At 38.9% G+C, this 24,168-nt stretch overlaps 1 protein-coding gene across 2 annotated transcripts in view; it reads left to right on the top strand.

The window, feature by feature from the left end:
• Positions 1–10,852: 10,852 nt before the first annotated feature.
• LOC122811722 (leucine-rich repeat flightless-interacting protein 1-like) overlaps positions 10,853–24,168 on the top strand; it is a 316,301-nt gene continuing 302,985 nt past the window's right edge. The window contains exon 1 of one of the 2 annotated variants that reach the window (XM_044083758.1): positions 10,853–11,726. In XM_044083758.1, coding sequence (XP_043939693.1) covers positions 11,646–11,726 — 81 coding nt within the window. In that variant the 5' untranslated portion in view covers positions 10,853–11,645. The remainder of the gene's footprint in view (positions 11,727–24,168) is intronic. The other variant, XM_044083759.1, reaches the window with a different exon arrangement.

The following is a 24,168-nucleotide window of genomic DNA, read 5'->3' as shown; positions in this document are numbered from 1 at the left end:
TAAACCCAAACTTCTTAAGTAGTCTCACACATTATTTGTCAAATCACTCTCTTTTGTATTTAACCCTTCTGCTTTTGAAACAATAGTATCTTCTTGCTAAAACAATGAAATTTTTATGATTCTTTCAAAGATAGCAAATTGTGGCAGTCCTGTTGATTATAGTATGATTTCTCCTCTTTGCACATTGATTAATAGTTATGAGAAAATTATGTTCAACTTCTGGATTATGTTGATATATAGGACACAATCCCATCACAACAGTCTATATTTTGTTACAGTACAATACATACCTCTCAACCTCTTAGAGCAAGAAATCTGGACAAAGCCACAAATAAAAGTGGGGCAAAGGCCCAAAATAGGGACAACTTTTAAATATTGCTCTTAAAAACCTAGAAAGTTAATAGAATAACAGGTCTTGCATTAGCATGAGTTTTCTGAGGATATGAAGTCTGAAACTCAAATATCTCTCATTATTTTCCAACTTCATTCTTCAATGACTTACCATTAATTTGCCACAAAACCACAGATTTATGAAAAATGGACCAAAAATATGAGGCTAAAATCTGGACATTCTGCAAAAATCTTTACAGTTGAGAGGTATGCAACAATATCTCTGCTTGACACTATAGACATCCTGCTGAATAGTATTAACTGTGACCTTCTTACTGAAGCTGTCTTTATTTTTTGTAAATCTTTTTCTAGCCCCGTACCTGCCAACCATGTAACTTATACTATAGTCATGTATTCATTGCCTATCTCTTGCCATCCATGGTTCGATCATCTAATGTAAATGTAATGCTATTCAATGCTAGAAGTCTAAACCTCAAAATGCACTCACTCAAGGCACTCCTTAAAATGGAGAACATCGACATCTGTGCAGTGACAGAGACCTGGTTCAAGGCTCCAGAGAGCACCCATGCATTATCAGGCTATAATTCATACCACACCTTTCGGCCACCTAACCTGGACCAAAACACTAAAGGCGGAGGCATGTCCATATTCATTAAGGATATCCACACCTCCAGGCTAGTTACTGCTCAGCATAATGCATCAGAGATTATCCAAGTGCAACTAACTCTGGGCAAGACCACAATCCAAATTGCAGCTTGCTACAGATCCCCCACCATGCCCCAGGATTCCCACTCCTTATTTCTTGAGACACTGGAAAATATTAGGGTACAACCTAACACCCTAATAATGGGTGATTTCAACTACCCCACCATTAACTGGGAAAACTACTCATGTACTAACTCTTTTGCTCAACATTTTCTGGAATGCATAAATTTCAATGCCTTGGATCAACTTATCCACACCCCCACCAGGGGCAGCAATATCCTAGACCTGGTCATTACCAACATGGGCAACCGGTGTTCCACACCAGAGGTCAATTCCTTGTTGGTCAGATCCAACCACAAACTAATCACCACAGACATCCACATCCCACCCCCACCCCCCATTAGGAAACCACCATAAAATATTTCTCCAAAGCCAACTTCACGCTTCTTAAGACAGAAGTGGCAAACTTCACGACACCCATGCAGATGGACAATAGAGGTACAACTGCTGAATCCTTCACAAATGCACTTTATAAGCACTTACACGAGTGTTTGGATCATGCAGTCCCTAACAAAACCAAGATGCTATCATCCAAAAAAAGGAAGCCAATCTGGTTGTCCCCTGCCATAAACAAACTCTACAACAGAAGAAAGAAACTGTTGCAAAAAAAGAGAAAAATCCCATGATTGGAGGAACTCCCTGGTCAGCCTCACTAAGAAGCTGAGATCCCTCATAAAATCCTCCAAAGCTAGTTACGAAAACAAAATTGCCACTGATTCTAAAGACAACCACAAAGCATTCTATAGCTATGTCAAGAATCTCAATAGTAACACTCAGATCTACCCTAAGTTACAACACAATGGCACTAAATATACAGACCCAACTGATATTGCCAACATCCTGGCAGATAGGTTCAGTGCTAACTTTATCCCATTCTCACCCCCTAAAGGGCCCATCTCTATACAGGAAGAATGCAAAGTTCCTGTAATCACGACTGCACAGGTAAAAACCACACTCCCCAAAGCCAGGAACACAGCATTCATGGGACCTGACAACATCCCAGGCTGTGTTCTACATGAACTACAGAAAGAACTGGCACCCCACTTAAGTACCATGTTCAATCATAGCCTCACCTCAGGCTTTGTGCCCACTGAATGGCACACAGTGGCGGTTATCCCACTCCACAAAGGGGGAGCCACCACAGACCCTGGGAACTACTGCCCCATTAGCCTGACGAGCCTGGTCTGCAAGGCTATGGAACATATAATCATGGAACTTATAAACAATGACATTGGTAATCTCCAAACTCTAGACCCCAACCAGTTAGTGTTTGTAAAAGGCAGATCATGTCTCTTAAACCTGATAGACTTCTTTGAAGCAGTCACTAAAACCGTAGATGAGGGTAAGGTGGTTCACACAGCCTATCTAGATCTCGCCAAGGCTTTCAACACCATCTCCCACTCTGGAATTATGGATAAACACACTAAACTAGGTATAAATCCTTATGTCACAAGATGGGTTGCCAACTGGCTCACTGACAGAACCCATGCTGTGAAAGTAGCAGACTCCAAATTCGACTTCAGACCAGTGACAAGTGGAGTACCACAGGGTTCAGTCCTAGGTCCTCTCCTGTTTGGTATCTAGTTCTTTGAAGTACAGGCTAACACAGAAGGTCTTTGGCTAATGAAGTTTGCAGATGACTGCAAACTATGAGCCATAATCGAAACTCCTAATGATGTGGACATCCTACAAAAGAGCCTCACTGAGACAGATGCCTGGTGTCAAAGCCATGGCCTCAAGCTCAATGCCAAAATGTGCATAGTCATCCCTTTTGGTACGAGCTACCACATAGGTGGTAATCTACTTAACACTGAAAGTGTGATAAGAGACCTTAGGACACAGGTGGACAGTAGTCTCTCCTTTGATAATCACATCACCACAGTAGTCAGAAAATCCTTCTATGAGGCACACCTCACCACAAAAGGTTTCTCATCCAAGAAAAAAAGAGATCATTGTTCCCCTCTACTCGTCACTCATTGGACCCATTATAGAATACAGTGCCCCTTTTGGTGTGTACCTCAGAAGACATCTACAACAACTGGAAAGGCTGCAGAAATACCTCACAAAAAGGATTACCAGCCTCAAACAGATGCTGTATGCAGACCATCTCAAAAACCTCCAGCTTTACTCCATCACATATTACCTACTCAGAGGCAATCTCTGCTTAACATACGAAGCTATGTCAAACCCAGAGCTGTTGGACATGCTCCACTTAAAGAAATCCCAATCCCTCTAAGCTACACGCTCTAGGGACCTTATTGTTACTACAATAAACAGAACATGCTGGAGGGATAGATTCCTATCCTAGAGACTTCCCATACTCTGGAACAAACTACCTATCTATATCAAACAAAGCTCCTCATTAGCAGTCTAAAAGAAAAATTTTGATGATTGGATGGGAGATAGGAAAACTCAGAGGCTCCCTTCGCTCTGGAATAGAATTCCAGTTCATGTGAGGCAGAGCACCTCACTGAATCTCTTCAAGAAGAATCTCGATAAGTGGATGGGGGATCATAGGTTTGTCCCAGGGATTACTCCCGTGTCACTATTAGACAGAGGCACAGTAAACTAAACCTTAAAAATGGCACAGTATACTCAAATCAAGGGGTGGCGTAAGCCATACAGAATCGGGATAGGCTTATAATTGCCCCAGGGCAGATAGCCTAGTATGAACCTATGAACCTTGGGGATCACTTCTGTGGCTCTGCTCAATAGGGGCACAATAAAATAATTTTCTTAGATGGCGAAAGCCATGGTACCTTTTTGGCTAGGCTTATATAGGCCCTAGGGCCAATAGTCTAGTACCTTTCTATGAACCCATGAACTAAGGCAGCAAGGTGGCATCTACAAGCTGACTTGATTTGCTAAGCATAAGAGTGAAATGGTTAGCATGGGATGTGCAGAGATGGTGTTATTAAGAGTGTTTACAAAAAGTTATGAAAAAATATGACATATTTCCATGTGTAAATTAATAATGCAAAAACAGAGTGTAATAAAGTCATATTTGGGTGATGTATTCAAGCAGTGAGTATAAGTTAAGAATGACATCAAAACATGGTTGGTAATGTGAAGATATTTTAAAATATAAATGCTCTTTTGATAAGGCAATTCTGACAATTACCTATGTTATCATAACTGCATTAATTTCATAAAAACTCTGTGACCTGTAGATGAACAAATAGTGCCACCTGATATAAAAGATTAAGACACACAGTGTTACTACTGATACTAATAGTTTTGTAGATTAATATTGTTTTGAAATATTACAAAATTATATGCATCATTTGCATAGGTTTGGCAATATCACAAAATATCACAAAACAGCAATATGCTATCCCCTCTTGTCATACATCATTGGAAAGCACTTGAACAGGCCAGCAATTTATTCACCGATATCTTGAATCTATCCAGAACACTTACAGAGATATAACCTCATTTGACCATAACAGTAGTATTTTTGGCAAACAAAATACAGTTTCTTTTTCATAAATGTGCAATACAAAATCAGCATCTCCAGAAAGACAGACATTTGATACTAACACAAGTGTATAGCCCATTGTCTATCAAAGAGATATCATATTTTATATTTTTTGTAATTTACACCACTTATCAGATATTATAAATCTAACAAAGTATGTTTTCAGTAGAGGATTTTGGAGAAGTGCTCCCCGTAGGCAAGTGGTTAGAAGATCTCTGGAAGCAAAGGTATTAATTAGCCTACTGCTGTTTAGGGTTAAATGAGTTAAGAGAGGAAATGAGCCAGGAAGTAAATCCAAATATTTTTAAGAGATATATTCACTGGTTTATCATCTGTATTTCTTTTAACCTGTATCTCCCAAGAAAGCTCAAACTGGGTCACATGATCACCAGAGTAATAATCCTAAGCTTGGGGCAGCACTGTGTAAAAGCAGTTTAGTTAACAAACCTAAATACATGTTGCACTTATTTACAGTTGGGCTTAGAACAAATATAATCCTGATGCAATCTGCACTAAATAAAATACATAGACTTATTTCATGATATAATCTGCACTAAATAAAATATGTAGATTTTCCTCTCTCTGTCAGTGGGTGAGCACTACACCAGCTCCTTGGATAGGGCCATTTGCCTGACGTTTTTTTTCATTTCCCTTAAAAAAGGTTATTTAGTTGTTATCTAGTAGATACTGCCTGCTAAAGACAAACACATTATGGACACTCTCTCTTCTCTACTCATTTGTTTATGGACACTCTCTCTTCTCTACTCATTTGTGCTTATCCACTACCAACACTATTACTGTTCAGTGAGGGCCTGGTCATTTAAAAAACAATGAAAGCGTTACTCCATTCTAGGTTCATCTTGCATAGACAAACACTAACCTCCCTTATACCAGCCCAATGCCACAACCTATTTAAAAAACCCATTAGCAGTCTCTACATACTAACAGTTATGATTCTTATCTTAAAACAGTCATGTATAATCAACCTTCAAGAATGTCTCCAGAAACAGATGGTATTCCTGTAGAAGTTTGGAAATTAGGAGGGAAGAACGTGATAAAGATCAGCGAGATGTTGTTTAACAGTATTTGAAAAGGAGGGGATGCACCAACATCTTGGAATAAACCCGTGATGGCTGTGTTACCTAAAAATGGCAAAGACCCCTTCAGACCCATTTCAAGTTTCAACTAGGATTATAAGGTGTTTTATGTCTGTAATAGCTAAAAGAATGGCAAAGATGTTGCTAAAACTGATAGATATGGATCAGTGTGGTTTTGTGGAGGGGAGGCAAAAATTTGACAACATTAATAGAACAATGATGATCCAGATGGAAGACTAATGTAAGAAGATACTTGTGTTGGTGGTGGGTCTTGATGCAGAGAAAGTATTTTACAGAGTAAGGTGGAATTTTATGAGTAGGGCATTTGACGTATTTTCATTCCCTGATACAATAACAAAGTTAATTAGAAGTATATATGAAGGATTGGAGACAAGAATTAGTGTGTGTGTGTGTGGGTGGGGGTTCCTCTCAGATAACCTGTGATTGAACAGAGGAACCAGACAGGTGTGCCCTCTTTCCCCTTTGTTATTTTCTTTATATTTAGAGCCACTGTAAAAGAAAATAAGGGACTCAAAAATACAAGATTGTAATTGCTATGGTAATTAAGAAAAGTTGGCTTTATTTGCAGATGATATTATTTTGTATCTGATAAACCCAGAAAAGGACATCTCATTTTTGTAGAAAATTTTGAGACAATTTCAAGTCTTTTCAAGATATAAAATTAATGAAGATAAAACAAAGGCTATAGTCATAAATGATGCACCCACACATGAACTGGTAAATCAATACCCATATGTACAGGGACATGATAACATTAAGTATTTGTGAATATGGATTAAAAATGCTTCAATTATGGCAGCTAATGATATGTGGGAAGAAATGAAGCAAAAGATAATACAAAAATTGAGACACTGGAAACTCTTATTTATTGAAATAGATTGTAAGATACAAGCAGTAAAATGATTTTAGTCCCTTTAGTCTTGTTGGTTAGGAAAACTTTTATCAACCCAAGGAGAAGTTGTGGACAATAATTAATAATGAATTGAAGTTATTTATCTGAGAGGGAAGGAGGGCGAGATTTAAGTGGAATAAGTTGATCCTTCCAATAGAACAAGATGGTTTAGGTTTACCTAATTTAAAGAATGTTTTAGAGCTACACAGTTAAGGCTCATATACATAACACAAGCAGCAAGGGGGAGGGGTCAAGAAATAGAGACAGAATGGAATTTTGGATGCAGATCCTTAAGGAAAATAAAAACAACCATACAGAATATTATATTCATAAAGTAGCAGAAAGTATTCTAAGAACTAAGCCAACACAAGAATGGAGAAAGGAGATTTTGCTAATAGGGATAACTGCAAGTAGGGGTACAGAAAATAGGCAAGAGAAGGCTGGAATTTACTAGAGAAACATGGCAAAGGAACCAAGATACTGGCAGCAAATAACTCAAGCAGGAAAGGTAATAGAGTGAGATGAGGCCAAGAAGACATTTGGATTGCAAACTACAGATGCTGCCTTCTCTAACTGGGCTTGATCTCAAAGTACAGGCAAAGAGAAAGGGATAGTGGAAGTTTAAGCGAAATATCTGCTCTGGTAGAGTTTTTAGTTGACTGTAGAACTGAAGCAGCTGTTAAAAAAGAGAAACTTAGAAGGGCATATAAACACTGCATGATAACTATAAGACTATAAGAATCAATCAGAGGAGGTTAGAAAAGATTGGGAAGAGAGACTGAGAAATCAACTTACAAGAAAAAAATAGGAAGACATATTTATGGCTCCCAAGTATGCAACCAAGTTCAGAAGATTTAAGACTTTTGCCTGGAAGTGATTGCATGGCTGTTTTTATACCTCAAGCCAGGTAGGGACCAAAAAAAATAAACCAACCAAAAATAAAAGAAACAATAGGTCCTTTACGCTAAGTGAAGACCAAAAAAAAAAAAAATTAAAAAAAAAAGGTCTTTAATATGGAACATCAGGCAGTTCCGCATTAAACACAAGTAGCTCCGTGTTTGGTGATTTTTGATTGGCCTGTATGCCACTATATGAGCCAATCAAAGAAATTGCACAGCGGACCCTCTTCTGTTCAATGCGGAACATCAGGAAGTTCTGCATTAAACCGAAGTAGCTCCGTTTTGGAATGTTTTGATTGGCTTGTATACTGGCATACGGGCCAATAAAAAAAAAATGGAAGCTGTTTCTCCAGGATTCTAAATGGTAGTACGGGACTTGGGATTGGGCTGCTGATGCCAGGACAGTCTCGCTCAAATAGGGATGTCTGGCAACCTTGCCCCAAGCAGACTTCTAAGAATTTTTCCTCAGGTAGATTGCAAATGTTGGAGGTGTGGCTGAGAAGAAAGAGGAAACTGGGAACATATATTTTGGAGGTGTAATGAGTTGGCAGATTTTAAAAATTCCCTACAGAGTACTCTATCAGAAATATATATTAGATGAGCAAATGGCTGTAGGTAAGGAAATGATCCTTTGGAGCTAGGATACAGAATCCAAATTGTCTAGACACAGTAAGGCCTTATTAAGTTTAATTCTGTTGGCTTCCAAAAAGGCAATTGCTAGAAATGGAAGTCAAAGTCTACACCAATTGTGTTTAGGGTATTGAATATTATAAAAGGGATAAAAAGAACTGGAAGAGGGATCTTTAGAAAAGGGAAGGAGCAAATTACATGGAAGTAAATGGAAATTGTGGGAACAATACATGCATAATAATGTTCAGGAGGAGGAGGAGTGAGGTTTAAGGGAAGTCAGGAATTCAGCAATTTTTGTAATGTTGGATTGATCATAGTAGCAAAGAAAATATATGTGATGTATATTGTATTTAAATGGAAAACTATTGGAAAGATTTGTTTTCTTTTCTGTTATTGTATGTTTGCCCGCGTCTTAAATGATAATTTAATAAAGGTGTTTAAAAAAAAAACAGCTTATCCTTCCAGTTCCCCAATTCACCTTCCCAAGAAATTATGTTTTTTTCCCTTGTTAATAGGTGTGAAAACTGAGGAGAACTAAAAGGCTTCTCCTTTTATGGGAGTTCCATTACTTCACTCATTAGAGCAGTATAAACATAGAATGGGACAGGCTTCTCAAAGACAACTGCTTGAAAAGTTGTACTAGTGGTGACATCTGGTGGCGGGACGTTTTCAATGCTGATAAAATTTAGGGTCAGTGTACAGCGGTTAGCATTGTCACCTCACAGCAAGAGGTTCTCCAGTTCGATCCTCAGCTGGGGTGCCTTCTGTGCATAGTCTGCATGTCCTCCCTGTGGTCGTGTGGGTTTCCTCTGGGTGCTCCGGTTTCCTCCCACATCCCGTAGACATGCTGTAGGTGAACTGGACACTCGAAATTGACCCTAGGCGTGAGTGCGTGCGTTTGTGTGCCTTCCGTAGAAGGTTGGGCGCCGGACTGGCAACTCAACACCATAAAACTCTACTACCAGTCATGAGTGGACAGGTGATCCGCTGTGGCGACCCCTAACCAGGAAAAGCCGAAAAAAGAAGAAGAAGATGGAGCAGGGTGTAAAGAAAGACAGCTAAAGGAGAAGAATTCTGTGGAGTGACTACAATATCAGGTTTGTAGACACAGGATGTAAAATGGATAAAAAAGACAGAGGAAATCAGTTAAAAGTACTGTCAACAAAAAGTATGATGTAGCAAGGGACCATAAATTAAAAGATGCAATTACCAAATGCTGAACTAAATAGGTAAATAAAGAGGGAGCCTTCTTCTAGATGTTGGCATAAATAAAGGTAGGTCATGAAAGAGGAAAGTACTCAAAAAAAACAGGCAAGAAAAAGTGAAAGGATGGTGGTGGGCACATGGCAAAAAATCTCACAGTTGTTATCTTTCTGCTTCAAAAATCAAAGACAAAACTTGTAATAAATAATAATTATGGACAGGGATTATTATGTACACTTCAGTACTGACACCGTTCTCTTAATAAAAGAGTTAGGACTATTATAATGTGTTGTCTAAAAAAATCCTGCAGGTATAATGACTGTTATTATGTAACTAACTGATCTGCCTTAAAAAAAGATATCTGGGAAAAAAAGGAAAGAAATTATATTGCTTCTTCACCTTTTTGCTAAGATCATGCAGGTAGTAGGTAATAAAGCAGAATAAGAGACAGTTAAGAGGTATTAAAGAACTTGATGGGAAGAAGAGAAATTATGGTTTTACAGAACTATCCTAAACAGTACTAGATACTTGCCTCACAACACTTTATATGTGACTAGTGCCCAAAAGAAGAAAAAGAGAGACAGAAAGAAAGAAAAAGAAAGAAAGAGAGAGAGAGACAGTCATTATTGTGAAAGGCATCTAATCTGGTTTCAGGAACAGTAAACAATTTAATAAAGGTGTCTGAAAGCATTCATTCAAAAGGAATTTGTGGTGGGTGTGAACAGATGACAGGTAACATATCACCTTAGCTCTGTTCTGTTTCAACTGATTTAAAGGAACAGTGTTCTTTTTCAGATGAGAATGAAACCTATAGAATTCAAGAGCTAACAGAATACTTCAGAATTTTTTTTTAAATCATAATCCTGGATGCTTCTATGACATTGATTTCTTGTTTATTTTTAAAGTTATCTTGACTTAGAAGTTTGGACAAAGCTTTTGGTGGTGACATTCCTTGAATAAGAACAAAGTGCTGTTGCATTTCATTCACTCGGATGGATACTTTAGCTTTTTCTACAGGAGACACCATATGGTACCCACTCAAGACCATCTGAATAGCAGTGCTTAGAGATGTGCTACAGAAGAAGGCTATTGGCCATCTGCTGTGAATCCAATGAGCAAACCTGGCATCACATTGGCTGGAAAACAAAGCTTCTAAGGAACTGATAAAACATCCTGTCTGATGATCAGCTGTCCTAAGAAAGAAGTAATCCAGAAGTGAAGTATGTGTTAATGCTATACAAATAAAGAAAGCAGTGTTATTATGGCTGCAAATTGCATTATGTAAACTTCTTCTGAGGCTAGTGTGATGCTTAACCCTTTACATTTATACACATATTAAAGTACATTTTCTAAACAGCAGGATGTCAGTGCCTCAGTAATGGGATTACTGACACTGAGCCCAGTTGCAGTGCATAGACAGGCATTTTGTTTAAGTTAGTGACGAGTGATATAATGATTCAGAGAGGTGGGGGTTCAGCAATGATTTTATATGCTGTGTCATGAGCGACACTCTTTCTCCATTGCTTTCTCTAGGCTTGAGGTAAGGGATTAAGTCCTGACCTGTAATCCTAGCATCACTCACAAGTGCTTAGACTCAAGCAGAAATAAGCAACTAGCTAAGTGTTTGTTCTTTTCTGAGGCACGTGGCAACTGAGTTAAAAAAAATTAAAAAACAGCCTTAAAGGCAGGAGAAATTTGTCTTCAGCACTTTACAGCGATCCAGTTCAGCCTGTTGACACTGTTAATCAGACAGTATCAGGATGCACCTTCAGTGACTGAAGGTGGACACTCAGACCCAGAGGAAAATTTTCCATGATGTGGGAGGGACTGGCTCAGCTACAGTCCAAGTAGTGATCAGTGTCCTTGTAAAGGCAGAGAGAAGGTTGAAATATGTTACATTTTTTAATGAAAGCTTTTTAAACAAACCATAGACAGAGGAAGACGATCTGAGATAGCATTTCACAAACAGAAACACTGCGCTGAAGGAAATGTTTGCAACAAGCTTCACTGACCATAAGGAGTTTAAGGTCTGAGCAATTTAAGCACTTTCAGAATTTGCAAAAGGCAGTTTTCATCACACATGAAGAAAAACAGGACACATTCTGCATTTTATTTTTCCTGTTTCCTCACATATGTGAAAATGCATGTTTGACAGTCATTTATTTTATAATTTTGTCCGCTCTGGATCTCTTCTTGGAATAAGATGTTGAAATGAAGAGGTGTGTCAGACTTCATCAAGGACTGTCATCAACTTTACAGCTTTTTTGAACTTAAAGCAATTTGAAATTTTTTTGGGGAACATATGAAAGATGGGAACCCCTGTTGTACCACTTGTAAGAACACAGCAAGAAGTGTCTGAAGATGAAGCCTTGGCCCTCATGTTTAAACAGGTAAGGGATGAAGATTTAATGCTTGAGGCTGTTGTATTTTTTCCACCATATATAAAACTAGAGTTCAATACATTTACAGTTGTTAAAAACTCAGGGCCTAGTGCTACAGAATACAATACTGGAAGTTAGTCCTGAATGTCCTGTAATGGCATACCACCATATCTGTCAAAAAAGAACACTGTCTCTGCTTATCAACACCTTAAGGACTAAGTTTAATTGCATATTACCCTAACACAAATGTTTAATTCATAATGTGATATCTCGTCCATTCCCTTTAGAATCTATCTCTGCCCCCTTCCATATCATATAAACCTTTAAGTGCTTTATGTTATCTATCTGGCATGTGTTTACTCAGACCATGGGCCTTAGTTTTCATTCTGCATAACATATCGCCACTCCCACTCAGGCCACTGTCAAGTTATTTTCTGTCCTTACACCACATCATTCTCTTCCTACAGAGCTATATTTATTTTTGTTACCCCAACACAGGAGTGCAGTTCGCCTTCCGGATTGCCTTCTTAGCACCATTCATTCTCAGAAATCTGTCTGACTTTATATGTTACCTCTCCTCCCCCCATAATGCCTGTATGTCTCACCATCCTTTCTAAACAATCCGTCTGGTCCTTTGTCATCTCCGGACCTGCAGCATAACCACTGGTACCTTCCTCCTCTTCCTCCTCCTCGTCAAAGGTACATTTAGTATTGTGATTTGCACACTCAAGCAGTGTAACTATCTCTACTGCTCTCTCTGCGAAATATATTTAGTATTAGGTTAAATATATTCACGCACTGTAACGTTCATGCTGTTCTTCCTCAGGAATACATTTAGTATTTGGTTATGTGTATTCATACAGTGTAACTCTGTGCAGTTGTCCTCAATAATAGTTTTGTCTGAGGAATATGTTCCCTCCACCGTCCCACAGGAGCCTCCTCTGTAGTCTCCTGGTCCTAATCATGCCATATAAAGATGAGTTGTGGCGATATTTTTTATTCATGAGCTACTTTGCTAAGGTTGAGTAACTCTCCATGGCTGAGTAAGTTTCAGAGTCATCTTTTCTAAGAAATCTATCTAGTTATGTTCTATCCCTACTCATGTTGTCAAACAGTGGCAGATAGCATTCTACATCTGGAGTTTGGTTAATCCTGTTTTACCTGCTATTCAAGTAAATGCAATATTGTGTACAAGGCACCAGAATATCAGCTTGTACTACTAACCAAATATTCAACTTACGTGTTCAGCTTCAAGCAGGACTTCAGAACTGGAGACTACCTATAACACTTACTTTTATATTGCTTAGCACTCATTAGCAAACAGTGGGAGAAAAAACTCGATGCTTGTATTTGTTAGAGATACAGGAACATAAACACATACAAACACACACACACACACACACACACACACACACACACACACACACACACACACACACAAATACCTCTTCCCATAGACTGTACCAATGTCATTTATCTAAAGGGCACCATCACTACTGCCGACCCATTTTGTTTCTTTAAACAGGTGACACTCCAGAAACCAATATTTCTATAAGACAGAGTATTAGAGCTTATAACACTTTTTACCAAATATCCTTAGTTTATAACTGTATACCTAAATAATCAATGGAGACAGCTAAATTCAAAGGGGTACAGCAGGAGGTTAAATAAATGACCCACTTAAGAAGTCCTTCTCAAAGATGCACAAAAGGTGGATACTCATATGCTAATATGTTACTTCAAGATGATTTCTGAAGTAGACACTATCATTGCACAGATTCTCAAACTGTCTACCATTGAAGTACAAGGAGGAGATAAACGCATATACAAGAAATGATGTTAGAAAACCATACAAGATAGCTCTGCTAAATGAAACTGAACTCTGGGAATACAAATCCAAGGTCTAGTACTCTGTGAAGGTATACAGTGATGACGAGGTAATAGAGGGTTGGATATTGGAGAAGCAGAAACAGACGCATCTCCTGTCAAATGTCTTTTCTTGCTATTAGAAGGAGACTGCCAGAAATAATATAGTTAACCAGCTATTGATCACAAAGGTTTTCTACCTTCTGACCTCCCTTTATAATCCTAAACTGCAGCAAAAAAAAAAAAAACAGACTTTCTGTCTGTTGTGGGGAAGAGCCTGTATACTTTTTTGAGAACAATGACCGACCCTCTTCTTATACACAAGGAGAAAAAACCCGGAAGGTGAATATACAGGTTTTTGAAAACTTCAGACACCAACTGAAAATGAGGCATAATTTGTCTGAAAGAGAGAGTCTGTAAGGACACCAGATAAGGTTGATTGTGCATTAGAGTCTAGAGTTCAAAAATGTAACTAGTACAAGTTGTGACTTTCAGAATAGGATTTTTAGGGAGCAAAAAATATAGACTGTGTAGAAAGTAGGTTCAAAAGTGGGGCATGCTAATTAGAGTCTTAATAGGGGAGGTTCAGGTGAAAGACTTCTCTCAAAACCTGCTTGGGTAACATGTACTGACTACAGCTTTGCTTTCCATGAAGTCAATGAGGGCTTTAAAAGCTGAGAAATACATTTTCACAATACATTAATTCACATTCAAATTCACATAAAACAGTATCTGAGGTAAATTAAATAGTCCCAAACAGATGCAGAAAGCATATTCAAACTAAGCTCTTTGGTCATATGGCATTATCAGTCACAGGAATAGAAGGCTTATGACCTACTGTCACAGTTTCTGAAGCTTCCTCCAGAATGCTACTGCAGGACCAAAGCTGTAAGATGAGTTGAAGTAAACACCCAAATGAGGCCCCATAGTATTACAACTTCTACTGTTATGGATCTCTGAGTCAGAAACCTGCTTCTTCTGGGCCACCAAGCTGCTGTCAGAATGAGCGAGATGCTCATTAGCATTACTTTTGTCAAGTGGTGCAGAATACTCGGGAAGGGAAAGAAGGCATGTGTGAGCATCAGTTTGATTACTTATTTCTCACTGTTTTATTTACTGAGCATAACTGCTGAAAGGTTATATATTTTTTTACTCGGTGAAGAAAGTCACATATAGGAGGCACCAGTAGCTGAAGAACCCTTTGTACCATCTTCTGGGTGAATTGTGATATCCATACACAGTCTAAACATCAGCATAGGGCATCTGAAAGGATGCTTCCTTCTCCTGAAATGTGGAAATTGATGAAAGATATGATATTCTAGCCTCCATTCCCAGACCCCAAGGTATTTCATTTTTATACAGTATAGGGCATTGTTCATAGCTATTTGTTCAGGTACCGCACTGTAGACTGGCTCTCCATTATGATTCATTCTGATTAATGGAGTCTCTGCCAGTTAATGAAGCCTACTGCTTGAAGGATATAATGGTTTTAGACTCAAGGAAGTTGACATGTGATTTCTGCATCTAGAAACACTCCAGGAACCCTGGACTCTTTAGTTACCCATCCTTCCAAGAATATATCTATTACCAACTATTTCTGACTTGGGAGTAAAAAGAGGCAACTCTCCTCTAGATTGGGTAGATGGTAAATCAATATGGGGCTATCAGCATGGATCAATGAGGAAATGTGACAGAATGTGATGACTGACAACAATGGTATTGGAATGTATACTACCAAGTCCTCTTGCAGAGACTGATACATGAAATTGTAAAAGTGTATGGTGTTATCTGTCATGGTAAATTAAGGAGTGCAGCACTCTGGACACTATGCTGCCAAATGCCCACTGCTACAGAATCAACTCTTGAGCTTGGCCCATAGCAGAAAGATCTTGGGTCACTGTGAGTTTTGAGCAGTTCTATAAATTTAATGGTCTGTATTAGATTCAGAAAAGATATGTACTGTTTTATGGAAATGACTAATGTTTGGAACTGAGACATGGACCACAAAGGGTCTAAGAACAAAGAGCTCTGTAAAGGAACTGCCAAAAAGAATCATGTGGAAGGATTCCTAAGCTGGACAACCAGCAGTACTGTAATGAGATGTGTGCTAACCATAAAGGGTAAAGGGTGAGTCAAAGTAGAGCATCGTCTGTTTGAAGAGCTGAGTCACCAGGATAAAATGTAGGAATCTTCTGTATTATTGGATAATCCTAATGTGGTAGTAGGAATCCATCATGTCTACCAGATGCATCCAACAATCCTATAGCAAAAGCAGGAGGCTGAATTAGAGTGTGACCATCCAAAATTGTTTTATTTGGAAAGACCAAAGGCATTCAGTTTTATAATGAGTTCAAAACTCCTGGTTTTGTTAGAACTGACAAGAACAGAATCCTAAGCCTTTCTGAGCTAGAGACTTTAAGTTGATGAGTATGTTTTAGAGAAAAGGTCAACAGTACTTGGAAGAACAGCCTATGTTTTAGTAGGGAACTGAATGGAGGCCAACATTTCTGGATAGTTTCTAAAACTTATAGCGTGCAGTAACCACAGCTCCACGTAAATACCTTTTAAAGACAGCATAAATCTGGAAGAGTTTTTCTGCCCATTGTTGCCTATATTATGTGTTGTCCCACAGTGCAAACAGTTAGAAATGTAGGCATTGAGGGGATGGGTTATAAGCTATATGTTTGGGTGATCTGTCAGAATCTGGATAAGGAAGGGTACCCGTGTAATGATGATTTTGAGGTCACTTCTTGAAAATACCTGTAAATGCCATAAATATGCCAGATTCTAGGCTGGTTCATAGAGCATTTCTGTCTAATACAGGGCTTTACCGTGCTACCTGAATCCTCTGAAAGCCCCTCAGTATCTTAACCAAAAGAAAACCTCATGTCTGAGAAGGGCATCCAATATCCCCTACCTAAGCAGTTTATGGAGAGATGATATGTAGAGTAAAGCTATCTTGGACATTCACTTCTGACCACAATGTTAGTCTCAAAGTTACACCTGCCCCCACTATAATTCACTTACATTGGAAGATGTACAAAGAAGCTTCCATGCAGTTTTTCCATGTGGAGAATTAGGCCAAAAAAACACTTTCTGTAAAGCATGAAATAACAGAGAAGACCAAAGAGATCCATGAAGGACAAGTAGTTAAAGAGACTTGAATACCTTGCTAGTTGCATCAGAGTACTTTTACCAAATTTGTGCCAAATGTGAGGCTGTGTATTGCAGAAAAGAGAATTCAGATACTGAGGCCTTTTTGACGTGTTCTGGACAGCAGAAATCACAACTAGATATGCTTTATATATTGTTCTGTCCACTGGAGTCTGGAAATTAGGATTAGCCTCATGACGGGGGTCTGCCATTTTCAGGACAAAACATTCTCAGGGAGCATTACAGAACTTCAAACACTGCATTTCAGATCTGGAATGTCTGAATGCATAGTCCAAAAGAGCAAAACTGCATTTGTCCAAACTCATTAAACAAATTATAACCAGCCCAAAGTGCTATGATGTCAGAGTTGGGTATATTTAATGTAGTGTGAGACCTCTCCCCACCAATAGTGGGGAGCGGGTTAAATTTTCTATATGTTTTGAGCAAATACATTTTGTTGGACTTTTGACCATCTATATTTTTAGTATTTGCTCCTTAGAGTTTCAAGATTCTGTAGTGCCCTCATGTTTTTTTTTTAATTGCATTAATTACCTCTATTGGAACTGCCCTTTTTCGCTAATGGAGGAGTTCCCCAAGATGCCACATATTTTGTCAAAAGCAGGCATCCCACTGTTTTGGGGAGAAAGGAAGGAGTACCTAGTCTGGTTAATAATATATTTCATAATCCTGAGGGCCCTCTGAAAGGAGGGATTCTCAGCCAGAGAGTTTATTTTCAAAGAAGTATTCTTTATCCTTATTGCTTTTGGAAGAAGGATCTAAGATTCCTTGGTTTCAGTATAAAGAGGAGATTTCTTCCTAGAATGCTTGCCATGAGGCCAAGACTTTGCGCTACGTGAGGATCAGGAGAAAGACAGGACAAAAAACAAAGTAGAGGAGACTGTGAATGTATGTTTTTTGTTGCTGTTGTTAATCAGACAGTTTTAGGTGAGTTCTACAATACAAGGGAAGGCATCACCTATGTGTTCATTGCCTCACTCACCATCAAAGACCCTGTCCAAATGCATTCTCCAGCCACCTGGAGGAACAATTCAAAGTTAGTCACTGTAAGTAGGTGTCAGGAGATACTGTATCAGGCCTTATAGTATAACTCCCATAGGTGAAATGCATAAGGTTACTGCTGGGACGAGGTTACTGCTGGGGTGGTATGACTAGATGATTAGAACTGTATTAAATGGACCTTAAACCCTTGCTTGCTACATGATTTGAATGTCACTGGTAATGTACTTTTTGGCATTGCTTCAGAGGTGGTGGTTGCAATTTAAACATGGTGTTCATTGCCAGAAGCAGGAGCTCAGGTGTATGCATGTTTCAGGTCACATGAAAGAGAGTAGGTTTATCCAGTTAGCAACCTTTTCTGTCAAACAGAGGTGGCCAACAAGAGTGTTGAGGTTACCATGGATGCAGAGCAGGAGCCAGGCAACTGTGGGCAGTATAGAGGTATTAAACTCCTGTCACATTGCATGAAGGTTTTGGAGAGGGTGACTGATAAACAAATACGCAGAGTAGTAGAAAATAAGATGGAAGATGAGCAGTTCAGATTCAAATCAGGATGTAGCACAACTGACCCATTGTTTGCAGTGAGACAGGTAGTTGAGAAGAAACTATAAATGAAGAAAGACCCCAACTGGTCATTCCTAGACTTTAAGAAAGTATATGACAAGGTCCCAAGAAAGCTAATTTGGACAGTCCTGTGGTGGTTTGAAGTCCCAGAAACACTGGTTTATAAGTTCATAGCTTCATAGAAAGTTACTAGGCTAATGGCCCGAGAGTGCTTACAAGCCTAGCTATATTTATCCCTAGTTGTCCCAATTGTTGGTGGTTAGGTGAGTGAAGTTCACAGAGGTAAGGGTCTATGGTAAGTAATACCAACTTCCTTTGTCTAGGAGAGACATGGGCACTACCCCAGGAGTGAATCTGCCGCCACTCATCCATTGATCTAGGTTGCTTTTGAAGAGGGTCAGGGAGGGGCTCTGTTTCATATGAATTATTAGCTTGTTCTCGAGAAGTGGCAGTCTCCGGGAGATATGTCTATCTCTCCAACATGACCTGTTCATGTCAGAGGCTAGGTTGAAATCCCTGGAGGGAGTGACCATCCTGCAGTTTGATTTACAAATGGGTAGCATTCTATCAGGGCTGGGTCAGAGACTACTCTGTAAGCCAGGCACAGGTCATCCCTTAGCAACCCGTAGGAGACAGAATACAGTGACAGAGCTTTCAATCTATCCACATAAGACTTGTTTTGCGTCCCCTGTAATTTCTTGGTGAGAAACCTCTGTGGTCTCTCCAATTGTTACAGGTGTCTGGTGAGGTACATGCAAAATGGAGCATTGTACTCAATTATTGGTCTGATGAGGGCTGAGTACAATGGAATTATAACATCCTTTGATCTAGATGCAATGTCTTTACTTATAATATGTGCCACATAGAGGGATTTCCTTACCAGTGTGGATCTCTATATGCTGGTCAAAGTTCAGATTACTATCACCCTGAGTACCCAGATCATATACCACTGGGTATACACTTAGGGAAGTGCTATCTATAATGTAATTAGCAGGGATGTCAGCTTTCCCAAAGGGAGTAATAATGCTTTTATTTTTTTTGCATTTAGCTTTAATCCATTGACTCATGTACAAACAGTGTTCGGCCTCACAGAGGGGTTCCCAGTGGGAGTGGGTGTGCATCAGGGTTCAGCTCTGAGCCCACTGCTGTTCATACTGGTGATGGACTGCATTAGTAAACAGGTCAGAAGGGACAGATTAACAACGTTGCTGTATGTAGACAATGTGGCATTACAGGCAGACTCTGAGCAAGAACTTCAGCAAAGGATAGGGGAATGGAATGCAAAACTGAAGACTTATGGGATGAAACTGAGTGCAGATAAGATAGTTGTAATGGCAGCAAATACTGGAGTTCAGAAGAAGTTGAGAATTGAAATAAAAGGGAAAATAGTGGAATAGCTTAACAGCTTGAAGTGTCTGGGAGGGGTGGTTTAGGAGAAGGCAAGTCTGAATGAGGAAGTCAAAGCAAGAATCAGAGAGGCTGAAGCCAACTGGCAGAGAGTGTCAGGTATAATATATGACAGAAGAATGCCAAAGAAGATGAAAAGTAAGGTGTACAGAACAGTGGTGCGACCAGTACTACTGTATGGTACAGACACGTGGGCAGTAAAGGCAGAGCAGTTGAGGAAGCTAGAGGTGATAGTGATGAAGTGCCTGAGACAGGTGGAAGGATGCACACTGTGGGACAGGTGAAGAAATAAGGGCATAAAAGCAGAAGCCAAAGTAGTTCCAGTAGCAAAAAAGATAAGAGAGAACAGATTATGATGGTTCAGGCACATGTGCAGAAAAGCAGAAGACAATCTGTTGAAGACGATTTGGGACAAACAGGAAGGAGACAAGAGGAAACAAGGGCAACCAGTGAAGAGGTGGATAGATTGTGTGAGAGAAGTCAGGCATGAGTGAAGAAGATGGCAGGAATGTGGCACTGAATACAGAGAGGTGGTAACAGTTGACATGACACCCCTACCCAATGTAGAAAAATCAGAAAAAGGGTATTGATGATGATGATGATGATTCTAAAGGAAACAGCATGATGCAGTGGCAGATGGGAAGTGTGGGAAACTTGCGTTACAAGCATGCCTTGATTTGGATATGTATACTAAGGGACAATACCTGCTGTTAAAGTACTGCACAACCTCTACGGTGACTTCTCTTTCCCAGATGTTTTGTTTTCATATTTATTTGAAAAAACCTGGAAACTAATCTATTGTTTAAAGGAGTTCACCTGCTTTGTCTGTTAAATATCATTGAACATCACAACTGTCTGCTTGGCAGTGCTTTCTTTTGTTGTGGAAATAGCTGTAAAGTACTGATATCTACAAGATAAGAAGTCAGTGTTAGAAAAGTTAACAATTCTGAATTTCATTTTTCAAGTACACAACAATGCTGTAAAAGACACACACACACACACACACACACACACACACACACACACACACACACACACACACACACACACACACACACACACACACACACTGTATGTGTGTGTTTGTGAAAGCATATCAGCTATTCTAAATTACAATAGTGCTTCCAAGGCTTACTCACCAAGTTTTACAAGTTATGAATGTGAATGGGTGTCAAGCCATATTATATGCATTCCAATACTTTATTAAAAAGGGGAAAAGGAACATTAAGCAAAACTTATTTTAGAAATAAAGTTGTGGTATCCATATAATATGATGTGTTATCCAGGTTTTTTAATAGTGTGCAGACTTTTGTGGTGATTTGTTCTGTTTATTTGTGAATAAGTATGCTTTTTGCAATGTTTAGGGTGCTGCAGAGAATGTAAAGGGGTTACAGTATTAAAAACAAAAGTTTTTTTAACATAATGTATTAAAATTGAATTATATCAGAAATCTGGCATCAAAATGCAAAGAAAATAATGTGTTCCATTTTTTTCACTGAGTGCTGGTTCGTTGAGCTGCAATTTGTCAACAAAAACAATCAAATCTCACAGCAACAAACTAGTGAGTACTAACATGGACATAATCTTTCTACAGGACTCATGTTACTGCTCATTTTGGAGGTTCACTGAGGTCAGAGTCACTGTTTATTATTTATGAGTTGCACTTCATTTGATGACTAATCATGTCAGCGATGCCAAGATTCACGGAGATGTGCACCAGAGATGGATGGCCTGGCATGCCTGAAACATCACTCCAGGGATCGCCATCAATCCCTCACCTAAAAGAAGGTTGTGTATGGCTGCAGAGTATCTTACTAACAGATCACCCCCAGGTTTGTAGTGCTAAACAGGTTAGCAAAGTGACTTTAAAGAAGACAGTCAGCAGGACGTGCAGATAGCTAGAACAGCTCTTGAACTACAGGAATGAAGTGATAAGATCTCACCTTTTCAGACATCAGTGTGACAGCAACATTCTGTACAAATTGTAAACTGTAAACACTGCAGAGCCACCCCTTGCATAGCCATAAACACAGGATATTACAGTTATGAAGCTACAAGGAATAAGGTGTGGTTCACAGCAGAAGTACTGAAAAACAAGTTCTAACACAACAGGTCTTTTGTAATCAGGATTCTTTTGAACACAGCAACCAGATTTCTACCAAAATGGGGGAATCTATACAACAGTTTGAAGGATAACTCCACGAAAGTTTCTCAATACATCTCCTTTCCCTCACTGCAGGAATGTACCACAAAAACACCTGTGCCTTATTTGAAAAATGCCATTCCAGCTGGTTGGGTTTTCTGTATGTATGTATGTAGGTATATATGTATGCATGTGTGTGTGTGTGTGTGTGTGTGTGTGTGTGTGTGTGTGTGTGTGTGTGTGTGTGTGTGTGTGTGTGTGTGTGTGTGTGTGTGTGTGTTGGGGGGGGGTCCAAATGAAAAGATGATAAAATCAGCAAGCAAAGAAAAGTAGTATTGCTGGAACTGAATTCTTCTTCTAGTCTTGGTGAATACCTTCACAAGGTGAATCCTGTTTTTACAAAATCTCACCATGATGACACTGATATATAGACTGCATTGTATATTGCATATATTATGGACAGAAGTAGGTTATAAAATAAAAAAGACAGCTGGGAGCACAAGTCCCAGGATAAAAACGTGTCTAATCCTAGTAGGCACACTGGTGCCAGGGACTGGAAAAACATTTCTACAATGGGATAGGCCAGGTTCAGGAGGAGGATGTCAGGATACACCCCCTCCCCCCATTGTAGAAAGAAGTAGTATTCCACAAAAAACACAAAAACTGACAGACCAAAAAAAAGTCATAAAGATGATAGAGTGGACTATTCAGGGTAAGAAAGAAATTATGTATTGTTGCTATTATTCAAGAAGCCCAGAATTTCCAGATAGAAGATATTCAAAAATATTAAGGGAGAAATTGGAGGAAAGAAAAATACTTGCACAAGAAAAACTGTCAAAAACTTCAAATACAAATTTGTGTTATGAAAAACACTATATAGACCAAGAAATCTTGGGCTGTCTGGAAAAACAAGCTACTGAGGAAGTGCAAAAATATAACAGATGATAAAGAATGTGTCCTCAGTTTGGAAGAAAAAGATCTAAGGAAAGAGCTGCTTGATTTAATAGTACTGGATATCGATAGACATATTAGGATCAATGAAAGAAATAGATTACAGAAAGTCAATAAGACCCAAAATGTTAGAAGTCTGACAAAACAAATCAACACACAGTAATCAGGACTATTAACAGAAATTCATGTGCTATAACAGAAGTAGACAGGCTCTATTACTGTTCAGCAAAATTAATAACAGATAAAGCCTTACCACAAAAATACAGAGCCATAAGGGAAAGGAAGGGAAATACAGTGCCATCATGGAAATATCAAACAGAGAAAATGATAAATTAAGGCAGGAAGTGTCACTGTTAGAAGAGTATAGAAGAGGGAATAGATTAACAAAAATTCTTATATACAGAAAATACATAAAAGCAATGCACACAGTGTTATCTTGCCCTTAACCCATTAAGAAGTGTACTTAACAGATTAGGTCATGGTTACAATTTGGCTTCCAGACAACAGCAAAGTGTAAAGACTTTGCATCTTCTTTTTGTGGATGATTTAAAACTGTATAGCTCCTCAGATGAGGCACTGAAAGCACATCTGGAAGTGATCAAAACTTTCTCAGATGATATAAGAATGTCATTTGGTCTTGATAAATGTGCAAAAGCAACATTTGAAGCAGGAAAGCTACAGCAACAAGAAAACATCAGTTTGGGACAGGATTGTGATATAAAAGAACTTGAGCAGGAGGTAGTGTAAAAATATTGGGCAATTGATGAAGGATTGACAAAAAAGCCAGTAAGGAGTATTTTTGAAGACTAAAATTAACACTGAAAAAAGACCTGGCATCTAGGAACAAAGTCCAAGCTATAAATGATTGATAAGTGATTGACTAACCCCAAAAGGTACTGGATCAGTTGGTCAGGAAAGCAAGAAAAATGCTTCACTCTTATAAAAATCAGTGTATACTAAGATTATATATCCTTCATTCTGAAGGAGGTATGGGCCCCCTCAAAACTGATTACATGTATAGATCTGCATTCGTAGGACCCAAATGTAGTGAAAGTTTTAAAACATGAGGAGAATGAGTCTAAGATGACTTCCCTGCTTAGTTTAGCAGAAGCATATCAGTGTCAAGCAGAAATGAAAACCAAACCAAAAGTAGACAAAAATCAGGCAGCAACTAAATGTACCAAAAAACAAAAGAAAGAATATAAGGAGAAGGATCAGATGAGAAGGTAAGAAATGTGGAGAAGGCATAAATATAGTTGGAAGTACAGAAAACTGGTATAACCTCATATCAATAAGGATCTGACGCAGGAATGGTTAAGGAGAGGTGAATTTAAACCAAAAGATGAAAGG

Source organism: Protopterus annectens, chromosome 9.part0 (assembly GCF_019279795.1).
Source record: "Protopterus annectens isolate FY-2018-M chromosome 9.part0, PAN1.0, whole genome shotgun sequence".
Taxonomy (NCBI): Eukaryota; Metazoa; Chordata; order Ceratodontiformes; family Protopteridae; genus Protopterus; species Protopterus annectens.
Note: the sequence above shows the minus strand (reverse complement) of the source record. Positions and strands in the feature narration are given on the sequence as shown.